Source organism: Bidens hawaiensis, unplaced genomic scaffold (genome assembly GCF_021521415.1).
Source record: "Bidens hawaiensis isolate Kalapana, Puna unplaced genomic scaffold, B.hawaiensis_p1.1 tig00019299_1, whole genome shotgun sequence".
Lineage (NCBI taxonomy): Eukaryota > Viridiplantae > Streptophyta > Magnoliopsida > Asterales > Asteraceae > Bidens > Bidens hawaiensis.
Genome location: NW_027492921.1, coordinates 188,449 through 213,357, shown reverse-complemented (window position 1 = coordinate 213,357; position 24,909 = coordinate 188,449). Strand labels below are relative to the sequence as shown.

The 24,909-nt window shown below is 37.2% G+C and overlaps 2 protein-coding genes across 2 annotated transcripts; both read right to left on the bottom strand.

Moving 5' to 3' along the window:
• Positions 1-7,684: 7,684 nt before the first annotated feature.
• Positions 7,685-8,983, bottom strand: LOC143557964 (uncharacterized). Its single transcript, XM_077046907.1, has one exon. It carries the CDS (start codon positions 8,981-8,983, stop codon positions 7,685-7,687), a length of 1,299 nt encoding a protein of 432 aa, XP_076903022.1.
• Positions 8,984-11,168: 2,185 nt separating this feature from the next.
• LOC143557963 (uncharacterized) lies at positions 11,169-19,407 on the bottom strand. The gene is made up of 2 exons (XM_077046906.1): positions 19,015-19,407; positions 11,169-11,207 (listed from the first exon to the last, which is right to left on the bottom strand). The coding sequence occupies exons 1-2, from the start codon at positions 19,405-19,407 to the stop codon at positions 11,169-11,171; spliced, it is 432 nt and encodes a 143-aa protein (XP_076903021.1).
• Positions 19,408-24,909: the final 5,502 nt, after the last annotated feature.

Here is a 24,909-nt window from a genome sequence, read left to right as displayed (position 1 = left end):
GTTAATTAACGATTCAAAATGTTAATGGAAAATGTGATAAGACAGTTAATAGAAATAAAATTTTTCCAAGCTCACCTGGCAGCTCGACCCCAGCCAGGGGCTCTGTCCCTTGGACCCTGCTAGGGGCTGCCGCCCCTAGACCCGCTGCCAGGGGCGCTGCCCCCGGACCCCCGTTCGTTGTGGGTTATGATTTAACTAGAAACACGTTATAGATAGTGATAGTTAATTAATACATGTAATCATTATACAGTTAGCCGTGCACAACTCAAGAAAGGAATAACTATTAATGGTGAACGTAACCGCATTCAGGTGAGTTTCTAGCCCCATTCCTTGTTATGTTTTCGGGGCTGTGTGCATACTTGATGTGATTAGTTAATACACTTATCCTAAGTGATAAGTGTATGCCATATATGTATTATGTGAAATGTATGAATGCTTTCCTGTCGGTACATGAATGATCTTCGGATATTGCATGTACTGCCAGGTAATGTTTGATGTTATATGTATGTTGTAAGATGAAGCATGAATGATGTATGTATGTATGTGCGAAACGTATATATGTGCGAAACTTACGATTATGTATATAGAAAGTATGTTGTGAAGGTATGGAAGAAAGGGTGGGTACCGGACCCTAATAATATCCGAGGATGAAAGGGTACCGGACCCTAATAATATCCGAGGATGAAGAGTGACCGGACCCTAATAATATCCGAGGATGAAGGGTGACCGGACCCTAATAATATCCTAGTATGGAGGGTACCGGACCCTAATAATATCCGAGGTATGTAGGGCGAATGCTCTTTATAATGTAAGGTTAGTTATGTATGTGTATGAAGGATTGATGGACAGGTTAAGTATGTAATGCTTACCTTCGGGCACATATATGTGTATGTAAAGTAAGTTATGTGATTAACTAGACCTCACTCAGCGTAGCTGACTTTTAGTATGCACGTAGGCAAATAGGTTGAGGCAGCTCTCGTGATTGAAGACACATGACATGGAATCGAAGATACTGGCATCTCGCAGAAATGTTATGATGAATTTAAAGACTATGTTTTATTTTTAAATGACTATGAATGTTTGGTAAACGAGATTTGGAAGTTATGTAATATATTATGGTTGAAGTTCTTATATTCCGCGTAAAGTTTTAATTAACTCTGATTTGTAGAACTATGTTTAGGGGTAAATCCAACACCAAAGTAAGGCTACCGGTAACGGGGCCTTACAACACTGATAAAAGAATACCTTTAGTAAACAAAAGTTCTAATATGTATCTCAGGTCTAAGGATACTTAATGAGCATACCAATATCAAATGCATCTTATGACTAAGATCCATGAAGATTATTTGATACGAGTTTGTCACACCCCGCCTTGGTGGAATCACGAGGGGTGATGAATGTGGTTGTCAAAGCATATGATTATTGCAAAAACAAACACACAAATTGGACACATGGTTAAAATTCAGAGTTTACATCCCAAAATCAACGTTTAAGTCTCAAAACATTTATTAAAAGACATTGTTTCTAAGATTTTGCCCATATAACCCAAGGCATGGGTTATACAAAATTCTTCAAAATGTGTATCCAACACTTGTGTGCATGTTATCCTACGACGCTTTCCACTTGAGTGATTGTGCTTTAAGTACCTGAAAAACATTCTTTAAAATGTCAACGTAATGTTGGTGAGATCATAGGTTTTAGCGTTTACAAGTTTGTAAAACCTCTTAGTATGAAAATGATTCCACATATACGATAAGCAAAAACAAGTAACGATTGACCTATCATAAGCTAGCAAAGAATACGATACTTATGAACTACATGAGGCATAACCAAACCAAGACACAGGTGTTTCGCCCCTCACTCGTACCTCACGAGCAACGAGTAGACACTATGCAATCATTCGACCATACGGATCGGCAGTTAGAGCGAATAATCATGAGTGGGGGTGTCAAACCCAATAGTACTAATCACAGAATCTCTGGCTAAAACATAGCTAATGGTTATAAATAAACGATATGGGGACTTTATGGATTCAAACGGTAACTCATGTAAACATAAAGGTCGGATCTTGTTTCTTATTAACGTATAACGAGTATTTGTATGTTTTTCCCCCGGTTTATAAAACGTTTAAAAGTAAAGGGGCAATGAAACTCCCCTTTGAGTTTCTGCGTGAATAGTTAGCGAATATAAAAAACAAGCGTGAGACTTCTCCTAACCATGACCTAATCAGTTACGGTTACTTAAAATCTCATAGTACAATATCAACATACAAGTTGATCTTGTATAAAGTCCACCCAACATGTTAGACTCGATGGTGTATGTGTTTATTGTCAATATCCCGATGAACCGTTGGTGATATGTTTATGTGGTTTATCGTGCATTTAAGTTTTGGATAAATATATATAAGGTAATATATATTAAGCCCGTTATAATTATTCCATAGGTTCTCTTGTATGCTTCATATTGGGTTTAGATGACTTAGAATTAGTATTCATTATTTTATGTGTACACAGATTCTTCACATATTCTATAGATATTTTGGGGTACGAAGTTACTGTGTTTTATAGTATCAAACGACCTACTTTTGACTTGAAATTTTTATCACATAATCTCACATGTATTAGGTTTCGAAAAAACTATTATCCATAATTTTTGGAGGTGTTTAAGATGTCCAAACACTTTTAATAGTACAAAAGGGTCGTACAGCGAAATTAATTGATAGTTTGTGGAAAAAACCTTTATTTGACAGACCTACACTTATTTTCATGAAGAGTTTGAGTACAAACTTTAACCATAAGACATAAAGGTATCGTTTGCAAAAGGAATCATGTCATTGGACTTAATATGACTGAGTTATGTGTCCTTTAGTAAGAGTCAAATCTGTTAACAAACTGACAGCTTTGACACGTATTTTTGTAAAGTCCGTTTCGGGTATCAAAACTCGTCCAAATCGCATTAAACCGGTTGGGTTGGAAACGATACTCGTAGTAGTATATTTTAGACTCAAGAATAATACTTTTTGGTTAAGTATTGACGGAGATATGACTTCGTGAATCCAAGTTTTAAAACTGCCAGCAAACTGTCTATCTCTAGTTGTACTTGTGAGACACTTTTACACATTTCCTAGTTGTGCAACCACTTTATCCTATGGTTAATGGTTTATAAACTTTGTTTAACATTATTTTTAAAATAATATTGGCCTTTTGCTCCAGATCCTTAACAACTTTTATGTGGTGATTACGAGTCTCGGGTTCTCGGTTTTGTTTTTGTCCATAGTTCTCGATTTTCTTATACATGTTTTTTTTTGTTGATCTTGGTTTTACCCATGTTCCTTGGTTAGTCCTTGTAATTATAAATTTGTTTACACACCATATATAACATAAGTTGGTTGTTCTCATATTTAAAGAGGATGAACACATCACTTTTTTTTAGTTTAAAACAACTAATTCTTAGATCTTTAGTGGTATTTTATGGTTACCAAAAATGTTACTCTTTTACTAAAAAATCTTATGAAATACTTGCATTAAATATATCTTCTATATAAACACTTTAATATGCCATGATTTAGAGAAGATGTTTGTTTAGAGAAATAAGGTTTCAGTTACTAGTTTGTGTTCATTCATCTTTTAGTCTAATACTTTGGGTGGTTTATTATCCAAGCTTTCAAGAGTTGTATATATATATCAAGTAAATGAAAGAATATGGTGTAAGTGCTTACCTAGGTAAGGATATATGAGATAATAAAAATAATAAGATGAAGAAGAGAAAATCTTGAGCTTCCTAGCACCACTCTAGCTCCCTTTCACTTGAATCTTCATCTCTAACACTTGGAGTTTTGATGAGCATTTGCATAAAAGATGGTGGGTGGGGTTGTGCATGCAATCGGTTCTAGGAAAAGAAGAAAGAAGATCTTTGTGACTTGAAGTGTATGGGTGTGAGGTGATAAGGTTAGATATGTTGGGTTTTAAGGAACAAAAGTGTTGGGGAGTTGTTGGTTGAAAGACAAAAGAGGGGAGGGACCCCTTTTGGGTGTCTCACGGATGCAAGGGTGGGTGGCTTTTGGTTTGGATGTAATTTTTTTAGGAACTAGCTTAGTTGGTTTACATGTTAGTTTTATTAAATAGTTATGGATTTTTGAATTATGTTTTACAAGTAAAGTGGTTAAACAAAAGACAAACTCACTCAAAAGAGTTCGGTTTATGTGGAACTGATTTAAGGGGGGTGGGCTGGTAAATTATTTAGTCCTAGGTAGTTTATTTGAATTAATATCATGTGAAATATAAATGCACGTGAGGATGGATATCAAAATTTATGAGACAGGGAATGAGATGTTACGTCTTGTATGTTTATGATCATTAATTAGAAACTTTGGCATATAGTTAAACTTCAATATAAATTCTATGATGTTTTAAGCACAGATTAAATAAATAAACTATAAGGAGCCAATCATAATGAATATGGTAATTAAAAATACAACAAAACTCTAATATGCACCTCAAGTGTGTCATGTGTGTGTATATATATATATATGTTTCATATAATTAACGTATCATGGATTTGGACACTAATTCAGGTTCAACCAAGTTCATTACCAACGCTAGGTGTGTCGGATTATTCGTGTACGGGTACCGGTAATTCTCAAAACTATTGAATGTATGATAATGAAATGTATGGTTTCTCTAGACTTTATTACTTGGTTAATGCAATTTAAACCAAATAGAAACTCATAAAAATGAAATCATTTATAGGACATGTACGGATCTTGACCTTAAAATTGACGGTTGTCACATTCTCCCCACGATAGAAGAATTTCGTCCCGAAATTCGGTTCATGTTATTCGGAAATAGCGACTTTTCAAACAAAGAGGGGTACTTTTCCTTCATTTGATCTTCACGTTCCCAAGTGAAATCGGGACCCCGCGTTTTGAATTCCAACGTACTTTAACCAGCTTAATACGATTACGCCTAAGTTTCTGGATTTTCCAATCCTCAATGCTTACAGGTTCTTCAACAAAATGAAGTTTGTGGACAATCCTGATTTCTTCGGGTGGTATGATAAGTGTATCATCGGCTAAACACTTTTTCAGATTTGACACGTGGAATGTTTCATGAATACCACTAAGTTCTTGCGGCAACTTCAGTTTATAAGCAACGGGACCAATTCTGTCCAAAATTTCAAATGGTCCAATATATTTAGGATTGAGCTTCCCACGCTTGCCAAACCTAGCAACACCTTTCCAAGGCGATACTTTAAGAAGAACTTATCACCGACGTCGAATTCTAACGGTTTACGTCTATTATCGGCATAACTTTTCTGACGATCCCTAGAGGCTTTAATACGATCTCTGAATTGAAATATTCTGTCGGTTGTCTCTTGGATGATCTCGAGACCAGTGATGTATTTCTCGCCAACTTCTGCCCAACAAAGTGGCGAACGACACTTTCTACCATAAAGTGCCTCAAAAGGTGCAGCCTTAATGCTAGTGTGATAGCTGTTATTATAAGAAAATTCAGCTAGTGGCAGGTGATTATCCCAATTACCACCAAAGTCCATCACACATGCACGTAGCATATCTTCCAAGGTTTGTATGGTTCTTTCACTCTGACCATCGGTTTGTGGATGATAGGCTGTACTCATATCCAATCGAGTACCCAACGCTTTTTGTAACGACTTCCAGAACGTTGATGTGAAACGACTGTCTCTATCAGAGATGATGGAAGTTGGTACACCATGCTTAGACACAACTTCATTGATGTAGATTCTAGCAAGTTTCTATGTCTTGTCAGTTTCTTGAAATGAGAGAAAATGGGCAGATTTTGTCAGGCGGTCGACTACTACCCAAATGGTGTCATGATTGTTTCTCGTCTTCGGTAGTTTTGTAATGAAATCCATAGAGATCTGCTCCCATTTCCACTGTGGTATTTTTGGCTATTGAAGGAGACCGGACGGTTTCTGATATTCGGCCTTGACCTTCGAACATGTTAGGCATTTACCAACGTAGATGGCAATATCACCTTTCATGTTAGGCTACCAATAAAACTCCTTGAGATCTTTTTACATCTTGTCGGAACCAGGATGAATTGAGTATTTAGACTTGTGAGCCTCGTTTAAGACTAGCTCTCGTAAACCACCAGCGCGTGGTACCCAAATTCTATTTGAAAAGTATAGAGTTTCATCGGATTTGGGTTCCAGTTGCTTATGCATCCCTCTAAGGTTTTCACCTTTAAGGTTTTAGGCTTTTAGCGCTTCTTGTTGTGCATTACGAATTTGAGTGGTGAGGCTCGTATGTATGGTCATTCCTAATGCACGAACTCGAAGTGTCTTAACTCTTTATTTACGGCTCAACGCATCGGCCACGACGTTTGCTTTACCGGGATGATAACGAATCTCACAATCGTAATCATTAAGCAATTCATCCCAACGACGTTGTCGCATGTTTAATTCTTTTTTTATCAAATATGTTCTGCAGGCTTTTGTGATTAGTAAACACAGTACACTTTGTACCATAAAGATAGTGTCACCAAATCTTGAGTGCAAATACGACGGCTCCTAATTCCAAATCATGAGTCGTGTAATTTTTCTCGTGCACTTTTAATTGTCTGGAGGCATAGGCGATCACTTTATCTTTTTGCATCAACACGCATCCCAAGCCTTGATGATATGCATCACAGAAGACGACAAAATTATCAGTACCTTCGGGAAGAGATAAAATCGGCACGCTATAAAATTTTTGTTTTAGTAGTTGAAAAGCTGACTCATGTTTTTCTCCCCAATCAAATTTCTTATCCTTTTGAGTCAAAATAGTTAATGCTTGTGCTATCTTGGAAAAATTCTCGATGAATCGACGGTAGTACCCAACTAATGCTAAAAACTGGCGCACCTCGGTTGGAGTTTTTGGTGCTTCCCAATTTTTAATTGCCTCGACCCTGGCATCATCTACGTGTATGCCATTCTCATTGATTACGTGTCCGAGAAATTGGACTTCTCGGATCCATAATTCACACTTTGAGAACTTGGCATACAATTTTTCGTTTTTGAGTAATTCTAGGATTAGTTTCAAATGTTGTTCATGTTCCTCCTTCGTTTGTGAATATATGAGGATGCCATCGATGAACACAATCACAAACTTGTCTAAATAAGGCTTACAAACCCTATTCATGAGATCCATGAAAACAACAGGCGCATTTGTTAAGCCAAAGGGCATGACTAAGAATTCATAATGGCCGTAACGAGTTCGGAATGCAGTCTTGGGAATGTCTTCCTCTTGAATCCTCAATTGATGGTATCCAGACCATAGGTAGGTCTTTGAGTAGAAGCTAGAACCTTGTAGTTGATCAAATAAGTCGTCAATTCTAGGAAGTGGATATCGGTTCTTAATCGTGAGTTTATTTAATTCCCGATAATCGATACACATCCTAAAAGTTCCATCTTTTTTCTTCACGAACAAGACTGGAGCTCCCCACGGTGAGAAACTTGGTCTTATAAAACCCTTATCTAATAATTCTTGCAATTGATTGGAGAGTTCTTGCAACTCTGATGGTGCTAATCGATATGACGATCGAGCGATTGGTGCAGCTCCCGGCACCAAATCAATTCGGAACTCAACTTGTCTTGGCGGTGGTAACACTGGCAAGTCTTTGGGGAAGACCTCAGGGTAATCCCTATTGATAGGTATGTCTTCAATTCATCGCTCCATGGGTTCCCTATCAACAACATGTGCTAAAAATGCATGGTATCCTTTGCGTAAAAACTTTCGGGCCTTCATGCAGTTTATCAGTTGTAACTTGGCGCCACTCTTCTCGCCATGAATCAAGAGGGTCTCTCCATTTGGGAGTGGGATGCGTATTATTTTCTCGAAACACACAATCTCCGCATGGTTCTTTGATAACCAATCCATGCCAACGACAATATCAAAACTTCCGAGTTCTACGGGTAACAAGTCTATGCTAAACGAATGACGTTCTAAAAATAAATTACACCCTTGGACAACCTCATCGCTTTCAATTAGCTTACCATCAGCCAATTCAATTGTATGATGTTGGTTTAATTTTCGTGCCTTAGTATTAAGAAAAGATTTAAAATCTTTTGACACAAAACTCAAATCGGCACTTGTGTCGAATAATATAGAGGCATAGTGATTGTTTACTAGTAACGTACCCGTGATGGTATTAGGGTCTTGGTGAGCGTCACTAGCTCCTATCACAAATGCCCTACCACGAGCTTGGTTATTTTTTAGCTTTGGGCAGTCCTTCCTGAAATGCTTGGGGTCTCCACATTCATAACATCCTTGTTTGATCCTGTCAACATTCTTATCTGCAGTGACATTGACCCTACAAGTCGTAGCTTGATGACCGAACTTTTTGCACTTCTCATATTGCGTGCACCTCCCCACGTGATGGTAAGGGCACCGACTACACTTAGGTAGAGTACCGCCATAAACCCTTGGTTCCACAACATTAGCGGCAAAAACCTTGGCGGTTTCTTGCTTCCTATGATTCGGTTTCTTAGACTTGTTGCTCATTTTACCAAAATGCTTCCTCTTTTCCCCAGATTTTTTATCATACTCCTTTTTACTAAAAAGTCCATCACGCACGGCGTCATCTCTTAGCTTGTTAGCCAGGGTGATGGCACTCTTCGTGGTTGTAAGATTTGACGAAGTCACCATGCCACAAATTTGAGGTGCGAGACCCCAGAGATAGCGCTCAATCATCTTGATTTCAGGAGTGACCATGTGGTGCACAAGAGTTGAAAGTTCATTGAAGCGATCATTGTACCCAACTAGATCATCACCAATCATTGTCAAACTCCAGAGCTCGGCTTCCAACTTTTGGAGCTCATTTCGGGGGAAGTACTCCTCGAGAATCAAGGTTTTTAGATGTTCCCACTTAAGCAGGTATGCCTCATCCAATCCGTGAGTTTTAACTTGAGATTTCCACCATGCGAGCGCTTTGTCTTCGAGAGTGCAGGTGGTGTATTTAACCATGTCGACGTCAGGGCAGTTGCTAATCTTTAGAACTTACTCAATTTTCTCAATCCACCGTAGTAATCCAATTGCACTCTCAGTGCCGCGAAAGGTTCGAGGGTGACAACTTGCAAGACAAAAAGGTCTTATAGGAACACCCTTTGTGATTGCTTCCAGTATCTGCGTTACCAAGGCTAATAGTTTAGACAAGTTGAAATCCTGATCAGTTAATTCTCCACTTAACGCTTGAGTTTTATTTTGTTTAACTTTACCTTCAGGCCCACCACCGATAGTTCGACTTCCTGAACCTCCACCATTTGTCGTGCGGTTCGCCTCGAGTTGTGCAATAGCCGTAGCCACACGCTGAGAAAGAAGCTGTTCAATGTCCTCGTTGCTCATAGGGTTGTTTTCCCTAGTGTTCTGTCGTGTTACTTTCTTTCGAGGAGGCATGTTTTCTTTCTAATCACAAAAGATAAAAGAATAAGACATACAGATAATGGTAATGTCAACACATGTGCAAAAGAATATAATCAAACACAACAATCACATAATCATAAACCATAGCATACATAGTCAATCCAACAAAGCACATCATTTCCAAAATAGGATACATAATAGGTGGGTTCATATGACCACATAAGTACTAAGTTTTAAGCTAAATAAAGTCTTACGGGCACAACCCGCACGTACTAGGTTTACTGATAAAAGCAGGAATACATGCAGAAAAGGACAGCAAGTCCTGCAACTCCTGCGCTGATCCTAGCTACTAGCTCGGTTCTCATAATGTGCTCCTCGGTAGTGGCGATCCTATGACGAAGCACATGAACAAACTGCTCGTTGAAATCCCCTTGACTTTCCAACCTCCTCATATCTCTCTGCAAGTTCCTCACACGATCCCCCATAGCACTCAACCCGCAGCCATAGTCATGCTGCATTTGTCATGTCGAGTACCTCAAGTCTCCAATGTGATCAAATGCCCAATCCAAATGGTCCTCGTGTGCGCTGGTGCGAGAAAACAACGTAGGGACTGTCAACTCTAGAGGCTCCCCAGTGAGGGGTAGCGGTGGGGCTGAACGAGAAGACTCACCACGCTCATAAGTAGATGGTATGCCATCCAAGTCTCTCCAGCGAGCAAGTGTGCGAGGCATCCATGGAATAGTCATGAGATGAGTTCGATAACGACGACTCCTACTAGGCGGCTCCTCATCTGCTGAACGAGAGGCTAGCTTCCTCTTAGCCGGAAGTCGAGTGGTTTTCTTGGGCGCCATCATCCTCAGAGGACCTCCGTTTTTCTTGCGATAATAGTATGCTGGCTCCCCTGGAGCTAATGGAGGAAGGGTAAGGCTGCGAAAACGCACTCGTCGTTGGGGTCGGTGAGTCGGCTCATTAGAGACGATAGGGGCATCAGGGTAAAATGGGGCGACAGGGGCATCAGGGTGAACTGGTAAAATAGGGTCAATAGGGATATCAGGAACAATCGGGTCATCAAAGGCATCACGGACATCGACATGCTCATCATCCTCGGAGGGCTCTGCCTTATCCTCAGTCATGGGTTGGGGCTCGGACTTAGAGAACGAGTGATGCTCAGAGGGATCAGTGGTAGAGTGATACTTAGTCGGCTCATCCTCTGAATCTGTGATCTCAATGGGGTGACTGCTTGACGACATGCTGCGACAATATTATCCGTACAAAATAACGAAGGTAAGATGCATGCAACTATACACTTATCTAAGTATTCACAAGTAGATGTAAACATTTCATGGTAATCTACATGCAACACGTGTGTAACGACTAAGCACAAATAAAGGAAACCCGTTTTGAAAGGACACTTGATTTTTGAAAATGATTTAACAAGCCACGTATTTATGATTTTTTTTTTGAAGAGTCATCTAGTTATAGACCAGGTTCATTTAGACTCCTAGTTCGCTATAACCAATGGCTCTGAAACCAATCTGTCACACCCCACCTTGGCGGAATCATGAGGGGTGACGAATGTGGTTGTCAAAGCATATGATTATTGCAAACACAAACACACAAATTGGATACATGGTTAAAATTCAGAGTTTACATCCCAAAATCAACGTTTAAGTCTCAAAACATTTATTAAAAGACATTGTTTCTAAGATTTTGCCCATATGACCCAAGGCATGGGTTATACAAGTAAAATTCTTCAAAATGCGTATCCAACACTTGTGTGCATGTTAACCTACGACGCTTTCCACTTGAGTGATTGTGCTTTAAGTACCTGAAAAACATACTTTAAGATGTCAACGTAATGTTGGTGAGTTCACAGGTTTTAGCGTTTACTAGTTTGTAAAACCTCTTAGTATGAAAATGCTTCCACGTATACGATAAGCAAAAACAAGTAACGATTGACCTATCGTAAGCTAGCAAAGAATACGTTACATATGAACTACATGAGGCATAACCAAACCAAGACACAGGTGTTTCGCCCCTCACCCGTACCTCACGAGCAACGAGTAGACACTATGCAATCATTCGACCATACTGATCGGCAAATTAGAGTGACAAACCATGACTGGGGTGTCAAACCCAATAGTACTATTCACAGAATCTCTGGCTAAAACATAGCTAATGGTTATAAATAAACGATATGGGGACTTTATGGATCCAAACGGTAACTCTTGTAAACATAAAGGTCGGATCTTGTTTCTTATTAACGTATAACGAGTATTTGTATGTTTTTCCCCCGGTTTATAAAACGTTTAAAGTAAAGGGGCCGTGAAACTCACCTTTGAGTTTCTGCGTGAACAGTTAGCGAATATCGAAAACAAACGTGAGACTTCTCCTAACTGTGACCTAATCAATTACGGTTACTTAAAATCTCATAGTACAATATCAACATACAAGTTGATCTTGTATAAAGTCCACCCAACATGTTAGACTCGATGGTGTATGTGTTTATTGTCAATGTATATCCCGATGAACCGTTGGTGATTTGTTTATGTGGTTTATCGTACATTTAAGTTTTGGATAAATATATAAAAGGTAATATATATTAAGCCCGTTATAATTAGTCCATAGGTTCCCTTGCATGCTTCATATTGGGTTTAGATGACTTAGAATTAGTATTCATCATTTTATAGGTACACAGATTCTTCACATATTCTATAGATATTTTGGGGTACGAGGTTACTGTGTTTTATAGTATTAAACGACCTTCTTTTGACTTGAAATTTTTATCACATAATCTCACATGTAATAGGTTTCGAAAAAACTATTAGCCATAATTTTTGGAGGTGTTTAAGATGTCCAAACACATTTATTAGTACACAAGGGTCGTACAGCGAAATTAATTGATAGTTTATAAAAAAACCTTTATTTGACTGACCTACACTTATTTTCATGAAGAGTTTGAGTACAAACCTTAACCATAAGACATAAAGGTATCGTTTGCAAAAGGAATCATGTCATTTGGACTTAATATGACTGAGTTATGTATCCTTTAGTAAGAGTCAAATCTGTTAACAAACTGACAGCATTGACACGTATTTTTGTAAAGTCCGTTTCGGGTATCAAAACTCGTCCAAATCGCATTAAACCGGTTGGGTTGGAAACTACACACGTAGTAGTATATTTTAGACTCAAGAATCATACTTTTTGGTTAAGTATTGACTGAGATATAACTTCGTGAATCCAAGTTTTAAAACTGCCAGCAAACTGTCTATCTCTAGTTGTGCAACCACTTTATCCTATGGTTAATGGTTTATAAACTTTGTTTAACATTATTTTTAAAATAATATTGGCCTTTTGTTCCAGATCCTTAACAACTTTTATGTGGTGATTACGAGTCTCGGGTTCTCGGTTTTGTTTTTGTCCATAGTTCTCGATTTTCTTATACATGTTTTTTTTGTAGATCTTGGTTTTACCCATGTTCCTTGGTTAGTCCTTGTAATTATAAATTTGTTTACACACCATATATAACATAAGTTGGTTGTTTCTCATATTTAAAGAGGATGAACACGTCACTTTTGTTAGTTTAAAACAACTCATTCTTAGATCTTTAGTGGTATTTTATGGTTACCAAAAATGTTACTCTTTTACTAACAAATCTTATGAAAGACTTGCATTAAATATATCTTCTATATAAACAATTTAATATCCCATGATTTAGAGAAGATGTTTGTTTTGAGAAATAAGGTTTTAGTTACTAGTTTGTGTTCATTCATCTTTCAGTCTAATACTTTGGGTGGTTCATTATCCAAGCTTTCAAGACTTGTATATATATATCAAGTAAATGAAAGAATATGGTGTAAGTGCTTACCTAGGCAAGGATATATGAGATAATAAGAATAATAAGATGAAGAAGAGAAAGTCTTGAGTTTCCTAGTACCACTCTAGCTCCCTTTCACTTGAATCTTCATCTCTAACACTTGGAGTTTTGATGAGCATTTGCATAAAAGATGGTGGGTGGGGTTGTGCATGCAATCGATTCTAGAAAAAGAAGAAAGAAGATCTTTGTGACTTGAAGTGTATGGGTGTGAGGTGATAAGGTTAGGTATGTTGGGTTTTAAGGAACAAAAGTGTTGCGGAGTTGTTGGTTGAAAGACAAAAGAGGGGAGGGACCCCTTTTGGGTGTCTCACGGATGCAAGGGTGGGTGGCTTTTGGTTTGGGTGTAATTTGTTTAGGAACTAGCTTAGTTGGTTTACATGTTAGTTTTATTAAATAGTTATGGATTTTTGAATTATGTTTTACAAGTAAAGTGGTTAACCAAAAGACAAACTCACTCAAAAGAGTTCGGTTTATGTGGAACTGATTTAAGGGGGGTGGGCTGGTAAATTATTTAGTCCTAGGTAGTTTATTTTAATTAATATCATGTGAAATATAAATGCAAGTGAGGATGGATATCAAAATTTATGAGACAGGGAATGAGATGTTACGTCTTGTATGTTTATGATCATTAATTAGAAACTTTGGCATATAGTTAAACTTCAATATAAATTCTATGATGTTTTAAGCACAGATTAAATAAATAACTATAAGGAGCCAATCATAATGAATATGCTAAGTTAAAATACAACAAAACTCTAATTATGCACCTCAAGTGTGTCATGTGTATGTGTGTATATATATATGTTTCATATAATTAACGTATCATGGATTTGGAAACTAATTCAGGTTCAACCAAGTTCATTACCAACGCTAGGTGTGTCGGATTATTCGTGTACGGGTACCGGTAATTCTCAAAACTATTGAATGTATGATAATGAAATGTATGGTTTCTCTAGACTTTATTACTTAGTTAATGCAATTTAAACCAAATAGAAACTCATAAAAATGAAATCATTTATAGGACATAAAAGATGGTGGGTGGGGTTGTGCATGCAATCGATTCTAGGAAAAGAAGAAAGAAGATCTTTGTGACTTGAAGTGTATGGGTGTGAGGTGATAAGGTTAGGTATGTTGGGTTTTAAGGAACAAAAGTGTTGCGGAGTTGTTGGTTGAAAGACAAAAGAGGGGAGGGACCCCTTTTGGGTGTCTCACGGATGCAAGGGTGGGTGGCTTTTGGTTTGGGTGTAATTTGTTTAGGAACTAGCTTAGTTGGTTTACACATGTTAGTTTTATTAAATAGTTATGGATTTTTGAATTATGTTTTACAAGTAAAGTGGTTAAACAAAAGACAAACTCACTCAAAAGAGTTCGGTTTATGTGGAACAGATTTAAGGGGGGTGGGCTGGTAAATTATTTAGTCCTAGGTAGTTTATTTGAATTAATCTCATGTGAAATATAAATGCACGTGAGGATGGATATCAAAATTTATGAGACAGGGAATGAGATGTTACGTCTTGTATGTTTATGATCATTAATTAGAAACTTTGGCATATAGTTAAACTTCAATATAAATTCTATGATGTTTTAAACGCTGATTAAATAAATAACTATAAGGAGCCAATCATAATGAATATGGTAAGTTAAAATACAACAAAACTCTAATTATGCACCTCAAGTGTGTCATGTGTGTATATATATATATGTTTCATATAATTAACGTATCATGGATTTGGACACTAATTCAGGTTCAACCAAGTTAATTACCAATTCTAAGTGTGTCGGATTATTCGTGTACGGGTACCGGTAATTCTCAAAACTATTGAATGTATAATAAAGAAATGTATGGTTTCTCTAGACTTTATGACTTGGTTAATGCAATTTAAACCAAATAGAAACTCATAAAAATGTAATCATTTATAGGACATGTACGGATATTGACCTGAAAATTGACGGTCACAGAGTTACATCCAACATCATTCATAATGAGGTCTGTGAGTTTGGAAGTCAACCCTTTGAGTCCAAAGTCAGAATAGTCTTAATTCAGATGCGCTCCCACGAGTCTGACCGACTACGGATAATTTAGAATACAATATTCATGGATTAAACGTATTAAAATGAACACCGTTATAATATTCAACGTTTGCATTTAACCATTAAATCAAAAGAGAACTCAAAAGTATGACTGTTTTAATGTTCATACATCCAAATACTTAATCAAAACAAATTACTAGATAATCTAAGACCGATAGCATCCCTGTGATGGTCATTCTTGTCCTGAGTCATCGGCTTAGTGAACGGGTCTGCTAGGTTTTGATCTGTGTCTACTTTGCTTATTATGATGTCACCTCGTTACAGTATCTCCCGTATGAGGTGGAACTTCCTTAGAATATGCTTGGCTCTGTGATGAGATATGGGCTCTTTGGCTTGAGCAATAGCACCTGTGTTATCACAGAACACCTCAATTGGTTTGCGAATACTCGGAACCACATCGAGATCAGTGATGAACTTCTTCATCCAAGCAGCTTCCTTAGCAGCATTTGATGCAGCTATGTATTTAGACTCAGTGGTGGAATCTGCCACCACACTCTGCTTAGAGCTCTTCCAGTAAATAGCTCCTCCATCTGTCAGTCTGGAAGCTAGCGTCAGTGTAACACCATACAGTGAGCTCCTCTTCCACTACTCCAAACACCAAGAACATATCTTTGGTCCTTTTCAGGTACCTTAAAATGTTCTTTACTGCATTCCAATGGGCAACGCCAGGACTCTGCTGAAAAGGGCTAGTCATGCTTAAAGCATACGAGACGTCAGGTCTAGTGCATAACATAGCGTACATGATAGAGCCAATCGCTGAAGCATATGGAATTTCTTGCATATGCTTTGTCTCAATGTCCGTTGCCGGAGATTGCGCTTTGCTTAGCAGGTTCCTTTAGCAATGGGAACTCCACCTTTCATGGAGTTTTCCATTGAGAAGCGTGCCATGACTTTATCTATGTATGTACTTTGACTTAGCCCTAGAAGCCGCTTTGACCTATCACGGTAGATCTTGATTCCTAGAATATAAGCAGCTTCACCAAGATATTTCATTGCAAAACAAGATCCCAACAGTGCTTAACTTCCTTAAGCATAGGAATGTTGTTTCCAATTATCAGTATATCATCCACATACAGGATGAGGAATAATATAGTGCTCCCACTAGCCTTTCTGTAAACACAAGACTTATCTTCATTTTTAACAAAACCAAACTCTTTGATTTACTCATCAAAATGTAGATTCCAGCTGCGAGATGCTTGTTTGAGTCCATAAATGGACTTATTCAGTTTGCACACCCTATTAGGATATTTGGGATCGACAAAACCTCAGGCTGAACCATATAGACATCTTCTGAAAGGTGTCCATTAAGAAAAGCGTTGTTGACATCCATTTGCCATATCTCGTAGTCATAATACGCGGCTATGGCAAGTAATATCCTTATTGACTTAGTCATAGCTACGGGCGAGAAGGTTTCATCATAGTCAACTCCGTGAGTTTGAGTAAAACCTTTCGCTACTAGCCGTGCTTTATAGGTATGTACATTTCCATGCATGTCAGTTTTTCTTTTAAAAATCCACTTGCTCCCTACTGCCCGACCATCGAGGGGTAGCTCAACCAAGTTCTAGAGTTGATTGTCATGCATAGATTGCATCTCGGTGTTCATGGCTTCTTGCCATTTCTCAGATTCCGGATCTATGATAGCAGATTTGTAGTTAGTAGGCTCGTCATTTGACTCGGCTACTAATAGGACTTCGGGACCATCCAGATGCCATAGGTATCTAGGATTTGGTATGGGAGTCCTTCTACTTCTGCGAATGCTAGTGTTTAAGTCTGATGTATCAGCAACAACACCTTGTTGATCAGACGTTCCAACTTCCTCAACGGTTGTTTGTGGTTCTAGGATTTCTTCAAGATCAAGAATATTATTCCCAGTTCCTCGATCGAGAATTTCTTTCTCGAGAAAGTGGCCCTTCCTTTTTATAGAAATAAAATTTGTATCAAGGTGGAAGAAATAATATCCGCTTTGGTTATAGTATCCGACGAAAAAAACTTTTACGCCGCGGGGGTCGAGTTTTTCTCAGAATCACTAGTAACATATGCATCGCATCCCCATACTCTAAGGAAAGACAAATTGGGTTTACGCCCATGCCATATCTCATATGGGTTTTGTTTACCTTTTTTGTTGGAGCCAGATTAACAATGCGGGCGGCGGTCATAAGGGCAAAGCTCCAAAAGGAGTGAGGCAAGTTAGTTCTACACATCATCGATCGGACCATGTTTAGCAAGGTTCAATTTCTCCTTTCGCTCTCGCCATTATGTTAGGGTGTGCCGGGTGGAGTGAGTTGTGAAACAATTCCACGCTCTTTTAGATGATTGATGAAATCTGAGCTAAGATACTCTCCATCTCGATCTGATCGAAGCATTTTAATAGTTTTTCCAAGTTGGTTTTCCACTTCGATTTGAAACTCTTTAAACTTTTCAAAAGTTTCATGTTTGTGTTTCATAAGATACACATAAGCATATCGACTATAATCGTTAATAAAATAAACAAAGTATCTTTCATGGTTTCTAGACATGGTTCTGAAAGGGCCGCATATATCAGTATGTATAAGTCCTAACAGATCCTTTGCCCGTTCACTTTTATGAGTGAAGGAGTCCTTAGCGAGTTTTCCAGCTAAACAAGACTCACAGCCGTCAAAAGAGTCTGATCCTGTGGATTCAATAATCCCTTTGGATTGGAGGCTTTTAACTCGTGCCTTGCTTATGTGGCCAAGTCGGCAATGCCATAGAACGTATCATTGATGCCAGATCTGATACATTTAGAAAGATTAAATACATTATTGTTAATTTGAACATCAAACTCATAAATACCATTTCGAGGTTTAGCCTCAAAATAAAAGATATCATTCAAGTAGGCAGAAATAGCAATACCATTAAAAGCGTACTTAAAACCTTGTTCAAAAATTAAAGAAACTGAAATAATGTTTCTGGTCAAACCAGGTGCAAACAAACAGTTATTCAAAGTAACTACAAGGTCAGACGGACAAGCAAAACGATATGTGCTAGTTGCAAGAACTGGGAATCTCTTCCCATCACCAACGATGAGTTTCATGCTGCCTTGTTTCAGTTTCTTCCTGTTTTCAGGCTCCTGCAAGACATTAACGATGTGGTAACCACATCCGATATCAAATACCCATGTGTTGCTAGAAACAGTGAAAAGTTCAATAACGTATATGGGAATACCTTTAGAGAAGCCTTCACCATTGGCCCTCCTCTTTGCAAGCTCAGCTAGATACTCAAGGCAGTTACGCATCCAGTGCCCCATCTTATTGCACTTGTTGCAATGGCGCTCCTCGGGAGGCAGCGGCGGTGCCTTGGCAACTTTCCTGTTAGTGTTGGTGGCATGCTTGGCAACAACAGTAACCTTCTTCTTGTCTTTTCCGTTATAACCCCAGTTCTTGGGTTTAGGCTTCTTGACACCAGCAGATCGAACCAACAAAACTTGATTAGTTTTAGTAGGAATGTTCATCTCAGCTGTCTTGAGCATACCATGAAGCTCCGGCACTGTCTTCACCCAGCAATTCATGTTAAAGTTCATTACGAACTGGTCGTAAGAGCTGGGAAGAGAGTTCAAGATGAAGTCCGCTGCCATTTCATCTGACAGGGGATAATCAAGTTTCTTCAGTTGGTCGATGTACCCTTTCATCTTGACGACATGCGCACTAACAGGGGATCCCTGTTCCATCTTCCAGCTGATAAGCTGTTTCATGGTGTCGAAACTTTCTTGACGGGCTTGTTTCTGAAACATGTCCTTGAGTTGCTCAAGCATCTCATAGGCGCCAAGATCTTCTAAGCCTTTAGCAAGCTCATATGACATGGTGGCTAGAATAATGTAAGCAACTTCAGAGGAGTCGTCATTATGCTTCTCAAGAACCTTTCTGGCAGCAGCTGTATAGTTTTCAGGCTCTAATGGAACTGGTCTATCGAGAACATAGAGCTTCTTTGCTATCTTGAGAACAAGTCCCAAGTTGCGGTGCCATTCAAGAAAATTAGTGGCATTCAGCTTTTCTTTCTCAAGAATAGTCTTGAGGGTGAATGAATAATTATTATCAGTTGACATCTGTTCAAATAAGCAAAACTAATTTAATTAGTATCTTCGATGTTATAATCCTATTATTAATTACCCAATTAACATTAATAAAATAGAGATTTGAGAATCTGGCTTCCAGTTAGTAATGGCAGCTGTAGCACACAACATTAGTAAGTGGTTAGGCAGACTGACAACGATTGTCAATTGTGAATAAAGCACAACTCTCGGTTATGAGGCCTATTAAGACAGCAATTGCCTGGGTAGATACGTTTAGCCTCATCTATGCCCACTTTAGTCTTCAGACAACTGTAGCACGTAACAGAAGAGTAAAGTAATAGTCGCCCTGGTATAGTTGCGTGTGAAATGGTCGAATGTGTCAACGAAACCCTTTCACCTTGAAGGGATAGGCTAGAAAACAAGTGTGGTGTTGTAGCTCCAAACACTTGAAATTTCGCGGTATGCCTCAAGTGTGGCTTATAGTAGGATGACATAAACTATTGATTTTAAAATTGGGATTAATTTTAGAATTTACCGAATAGAGTAAAAGTCCAGTTTTACTGTATTAGTCGGGACAACAAGATGAACCCTTTCATCTCTCAGGACACTCAGCTTTAAATAACCTATTAAAACAAAGTTTGTCACGATATTACTAACCAATTTTAAGTTAATAGATAAACTATTAAGTTATAAGGTTTTGGAAAATCAAATTTAGTTTAATTTTGCAAAAACTTAATTGGTTGATTAAAATTTATTTTAATATATTTGGTATTAGGTTGGTGGTATTATAACCTATTATAATCAAGCAAGCAACCAAAATAACAAATAAGAATATGTAAATCTTAAATGGCCAAAAAGGTGATTGGTCTTGCTAGAGCCTTTTAACAAGACCAATCTGGTCAAGGGGTCACAACATAAAACAACCATAAGGATGGACTCTTGGTGCATCCCGTCATCTTTGCTAACTCCCACTGACTTCAAGAACTTCATGAGCTCTTCCTCGGTTTTCCTTCAGGTCTTCTTCATTACAATATAAAAATACATATAATGAAAAACTAAACCCTATCTATTACAATTTTGAACCATCAAAGTGGTCAAAAACCATAAAATAAAACCGAAAAATAAAATACAACTTTGAACCATCCACATGGCCAAAATCAAACAACCAATCACACAAGGTCGGACCAGATTTACATATTCAATAAAGATAAAATTGAGCAATATTTTGGTTAAATAAAATAAATAAAAATTGGCCAAACCAAGATTGCTCAAATAACATATCTAGATCAAAAACTTCAAATAGCTTGAAGTTTATGATGTAGATCCGGTGAAAAGACCGGATTGGACTCGTATGTTGTAACCAAGGCTCTGATACCACTGTCGGGTTCCAGTAGTGATCAGTCAACGGTTTAAATTTTAAACCCGGTTTAATAAATTTAGTTTCATAATTAATAATCATATTAATAACAAAATACGCAGCGAAATATAAAACGAGTAATCACCATTTAACGAAACCCTACAGGATCCGGTTACAAACAATACGAGCACAATACTAAACAACCAAAGAAGCAAAAATATTAACAGGCAATATTAAGTTTACCACGGTTAATAAATAACCGGTTGAGACACCAAGGTTCAACAAACGACGCTAGTACACGAACTTCCGGGGCAACAGTGGTGCACTATGGCAACAGCGATGCACTACGGGAACGACGGTGGTGCGGGGCTTCTTGTGGCGGTGGACGATACACTATCGGCAGCAACGACGGCTGAGGTTAAGCTTGGCAGCGGCAAACAAATTATTAAAATAGTGGCCGGTGACTTGGTTGCGTAACAAGAGATCTGATAAAAAAATCACTTTTTAACTCCAATATTGTTGGAGTCTATATAGACTTTTGGGGACGGTGGGTTTTTCCTTGTTCTCCAAGAATTAGGTTTTATTATTATTATTATATGATAATTATAATAATCTTAAATAATAAATTCAAACCGGGCCCAAGTCCAACTCGTTTCAACTCTCGTTAAAAGCCCGAACTAGTTTATTTAAGTAGTAAATAAACTTTATTATTTATAACCATTATAAATAATAATTCCGTCACAATATATTCGTCATTTACCGGTTAAACCATTTAAGCGGATTCAAGTTCGTTGCCCAAGGCTTAACTCTCACGGGTCACATCCCGGTCGGCTACATTGACCTAACCGAGCTGGTCCATAATTCCAATTGATAAATTGTTTTCTAATTACGTTTTATGATATCTTAAACATTCTGGAGATTAATCATAATTTAGTATCAATACTTAAGCTACAATATGAGAGTTATGAGGTTTGCATAGCCTACATAAAGTCACTCTTACCTTAAACTCTCATATTATTTGTTATCAATATCTGGATTGAAACATTTATAAAATAGAACTAGATGATACTATATGCTTTCACAACTTTTGTTATCATGCAAATAAAATTTAACAAAAGACAAATGAGACCTATAAATTCACCCATTAAAACCAAATTTCATGAGAAATCATGACATGGTTGATGAGGGTGATATTTCATAATCTCATTTTTAGTGATTTTAAATCATGTGTTAGATACCCTAAACATTACTTGGCTTAAAAAATAAGTATGGGTTCACCATAAGTTATATTTCACTTACATTCGTGGAACTTATTCAAACGGAATATTCAGACATAATTATTTATGATTTAAAAGGCTATTACTTGTATCTATTCTATGGTCCACAGTCTTAAGAGATCCATTCATATATACTTAATACGATTTCTTCTAAATATGTCTCTAAATTTATTATGACATCTAGACGTTAATGAAATCAAATCAAGTCTAACATATGTATCTCAGATTCCCACATCACATACATCATTGAAACTTATCTTGTATTTTTCCTAGAGATATTAAAGATCAGCAGGAGCCTTAAGTGTCTCAATCATAACTTACAAGATTTGCAAGAGGCGGGGGAGTGAAAACTTGATATTATCTCAATTACGCCTCTTGAACAAGACACTGCTCCATCACAACACTATTTCATCAAAACTTATCTCTTCAGAATTTTCTACTACTCTTACAAAAGTTTCATTGTTACTTAAACGTAGGCAAATTCAGATTTCTTACTAAACTAATCCTCACCAAGAGAAACTGCAACAACTTATATTATTAACTTGTTTCTCTGTCAGAATCTATTGGTCTTTAAATATTGACCCTAAGCATGCTAGTTTCCTAAAGGCTTCTAAGGTCAGTGGGAGCAATAAAAGTCCTTATAATGACTTGTAAGAAGTACAAGAGGCGGGAGAAGAGAGTCATTAAATTTTTACTCCATATTTAAACTCCAATTACATTGATGATTATGTAACCTCCCTAGCTAAAGTCGAAATGGATGTTGGAAAGTTTAATGATCCTACCCCTTGTAATTAAACCATTAGCATCAATCATAATTGACTCCATAAATCAGGCTAACGTCTTGAGATTTGGTTGAATCACCTAAGAGTGTTCATAACTAAACTAAATCCCAATACGAAACGTTAAGGCATTAAAAAGCACGATGATTATTAAATGCTATATTTAAGGATAAACCAATTATCAAAGAATCTTCTTACCTATATTACAAAAGATTTCTTTAAGGATCATTATTGTTCTAGTAGCTTATAATAATTAAGAGCTACATTAGATGAACATTAAAACGACTTTCCCTAACAAACGGCTTACATATTTATATGTTCATAAAACAACCTAAAAGTTATAAACTTAATGTCAAAGAACATTTAGTCTATAAGTCAATAAAATCCATATATGGGCTAATGCAAAAATCAAAATGTGATGAAATCTTTATACGATTATTTTCATCAAAAACAAGTGGATTAATGTACCTACCTCAAAATGAGTGGGAGCAACTAAAAACAAACTTGTCCTTATATAGATGACATTCGTCTAACAAGTATATGTTACATAAGTCAAAGCATTGTTCACACTCTTTGATATTATAGATCTCAGAAATATTCCTTACACATGTAACAAACAATACTGCTCTACTTTAGAGGATAATAGGAACACATGATTATTTCCTTATGCTTCATTAAGTAGAAGCCTTATATAAGTTCAAGTCTATACTCATTTATATATTACTCAAAATTGCAACAAACTAGATATGTCTAAATTAATGTGAAGCATCTAAAAGAGTACTAAGATATCTTTAAAGGAAACGAAAGACTATAACTTAAAAGAAGTGAGAATTCAAACCGTTAGATTACTCTAAACTTTGTCATATTCAGATATAAGAAAATGTAATTTTCGGGATATATTCTTATGACAGTAGATAAAACTATCTCATGGATGAGACATAATGAACTGATAACAACAACCTAAGTCATAACGAAATAATATGTTGATTAATTACAACATTGTTGTCAATAAATGTTGTTGAATATTTATTAGTGGACTCATAAGTTTTATTAAACCCCAAATAAATCATATATTGAAGACTAATTGTGATAAAGTCAGCTATCATGTTTTCTCAAACAGTAACAGTTTGAGAGGTGCTGCATTAAATGTTCATATGAAATTAATTATTCGTGTCATACCCCCATTCTAGGCCTATGAGTGTGATCAATAGTTGGTACCATATTTGTAAATATATCAGAGTTACAATTATTAGCGGAAGACTTATAAAAACTTAAGGTTTGATATTATAAATATTTACATTACAAAAAGACGAGACAAAAGTCTCGTTTAGTATTTACTTGTTTATAAGTTTTACAAAACCAACATATTTTACTATTTAAACAAAATTATCCGAGCCATCGGATTCTTGAGCTTCTTCGTCCTTCAAGCTCTAATCTTGATTACCTGCAAAATGTTATAAAATACGTCAGCAACGAATGCTGGTGAATATGCTGACGCTAAAAATATTTTCTTTACTTAATCACCCCTCGAGACCACGTAAGTCTCGGCCCATCTTGGCTTAGGAACAATCAAGTTAAACAATCATCATAAACTCGAGTCTCTACACTAGGTCACCTCAGCAAAACACCGCAGCGTTTCGATGTACTTAAGTACCATAAATATACACAAGGTCATTCTCACTCGAACATACTTTGGTTCGGCCCATCGTGGCTGGAGGTCGTGACCAAGCGTGGTGCGATGTGCCCACCGCGTTCCACATATGTAAGGATCCAGACAAACGTATACCACAGCCTGAAGGCTAGGTTCATACTCTTATTTATAATGTTTTTATAGACGCTTAGTCTCATGTAAAGTTTTACACATAACACGTTTGTTTGTTTGAAAACAAGTTTGTAAAAGTGGGGCGTATTCACCTTTTCAATGGGATCGGTTTCCAACACCGTCCGTGAGTCTCTCCTTGCTATCTCGCACTTATAGTACGAGTATAACCTTTGTTAGTCGGATACACGATCCGGCTTAAGACCTTTAGTCTTATTTATCTCGATGAACCTTTAGTTCAATTTCTCTTTTTACTTTAAAACCTTTAGTTAAAAAGTAATCTTTATAAACCTTTAGTTTATT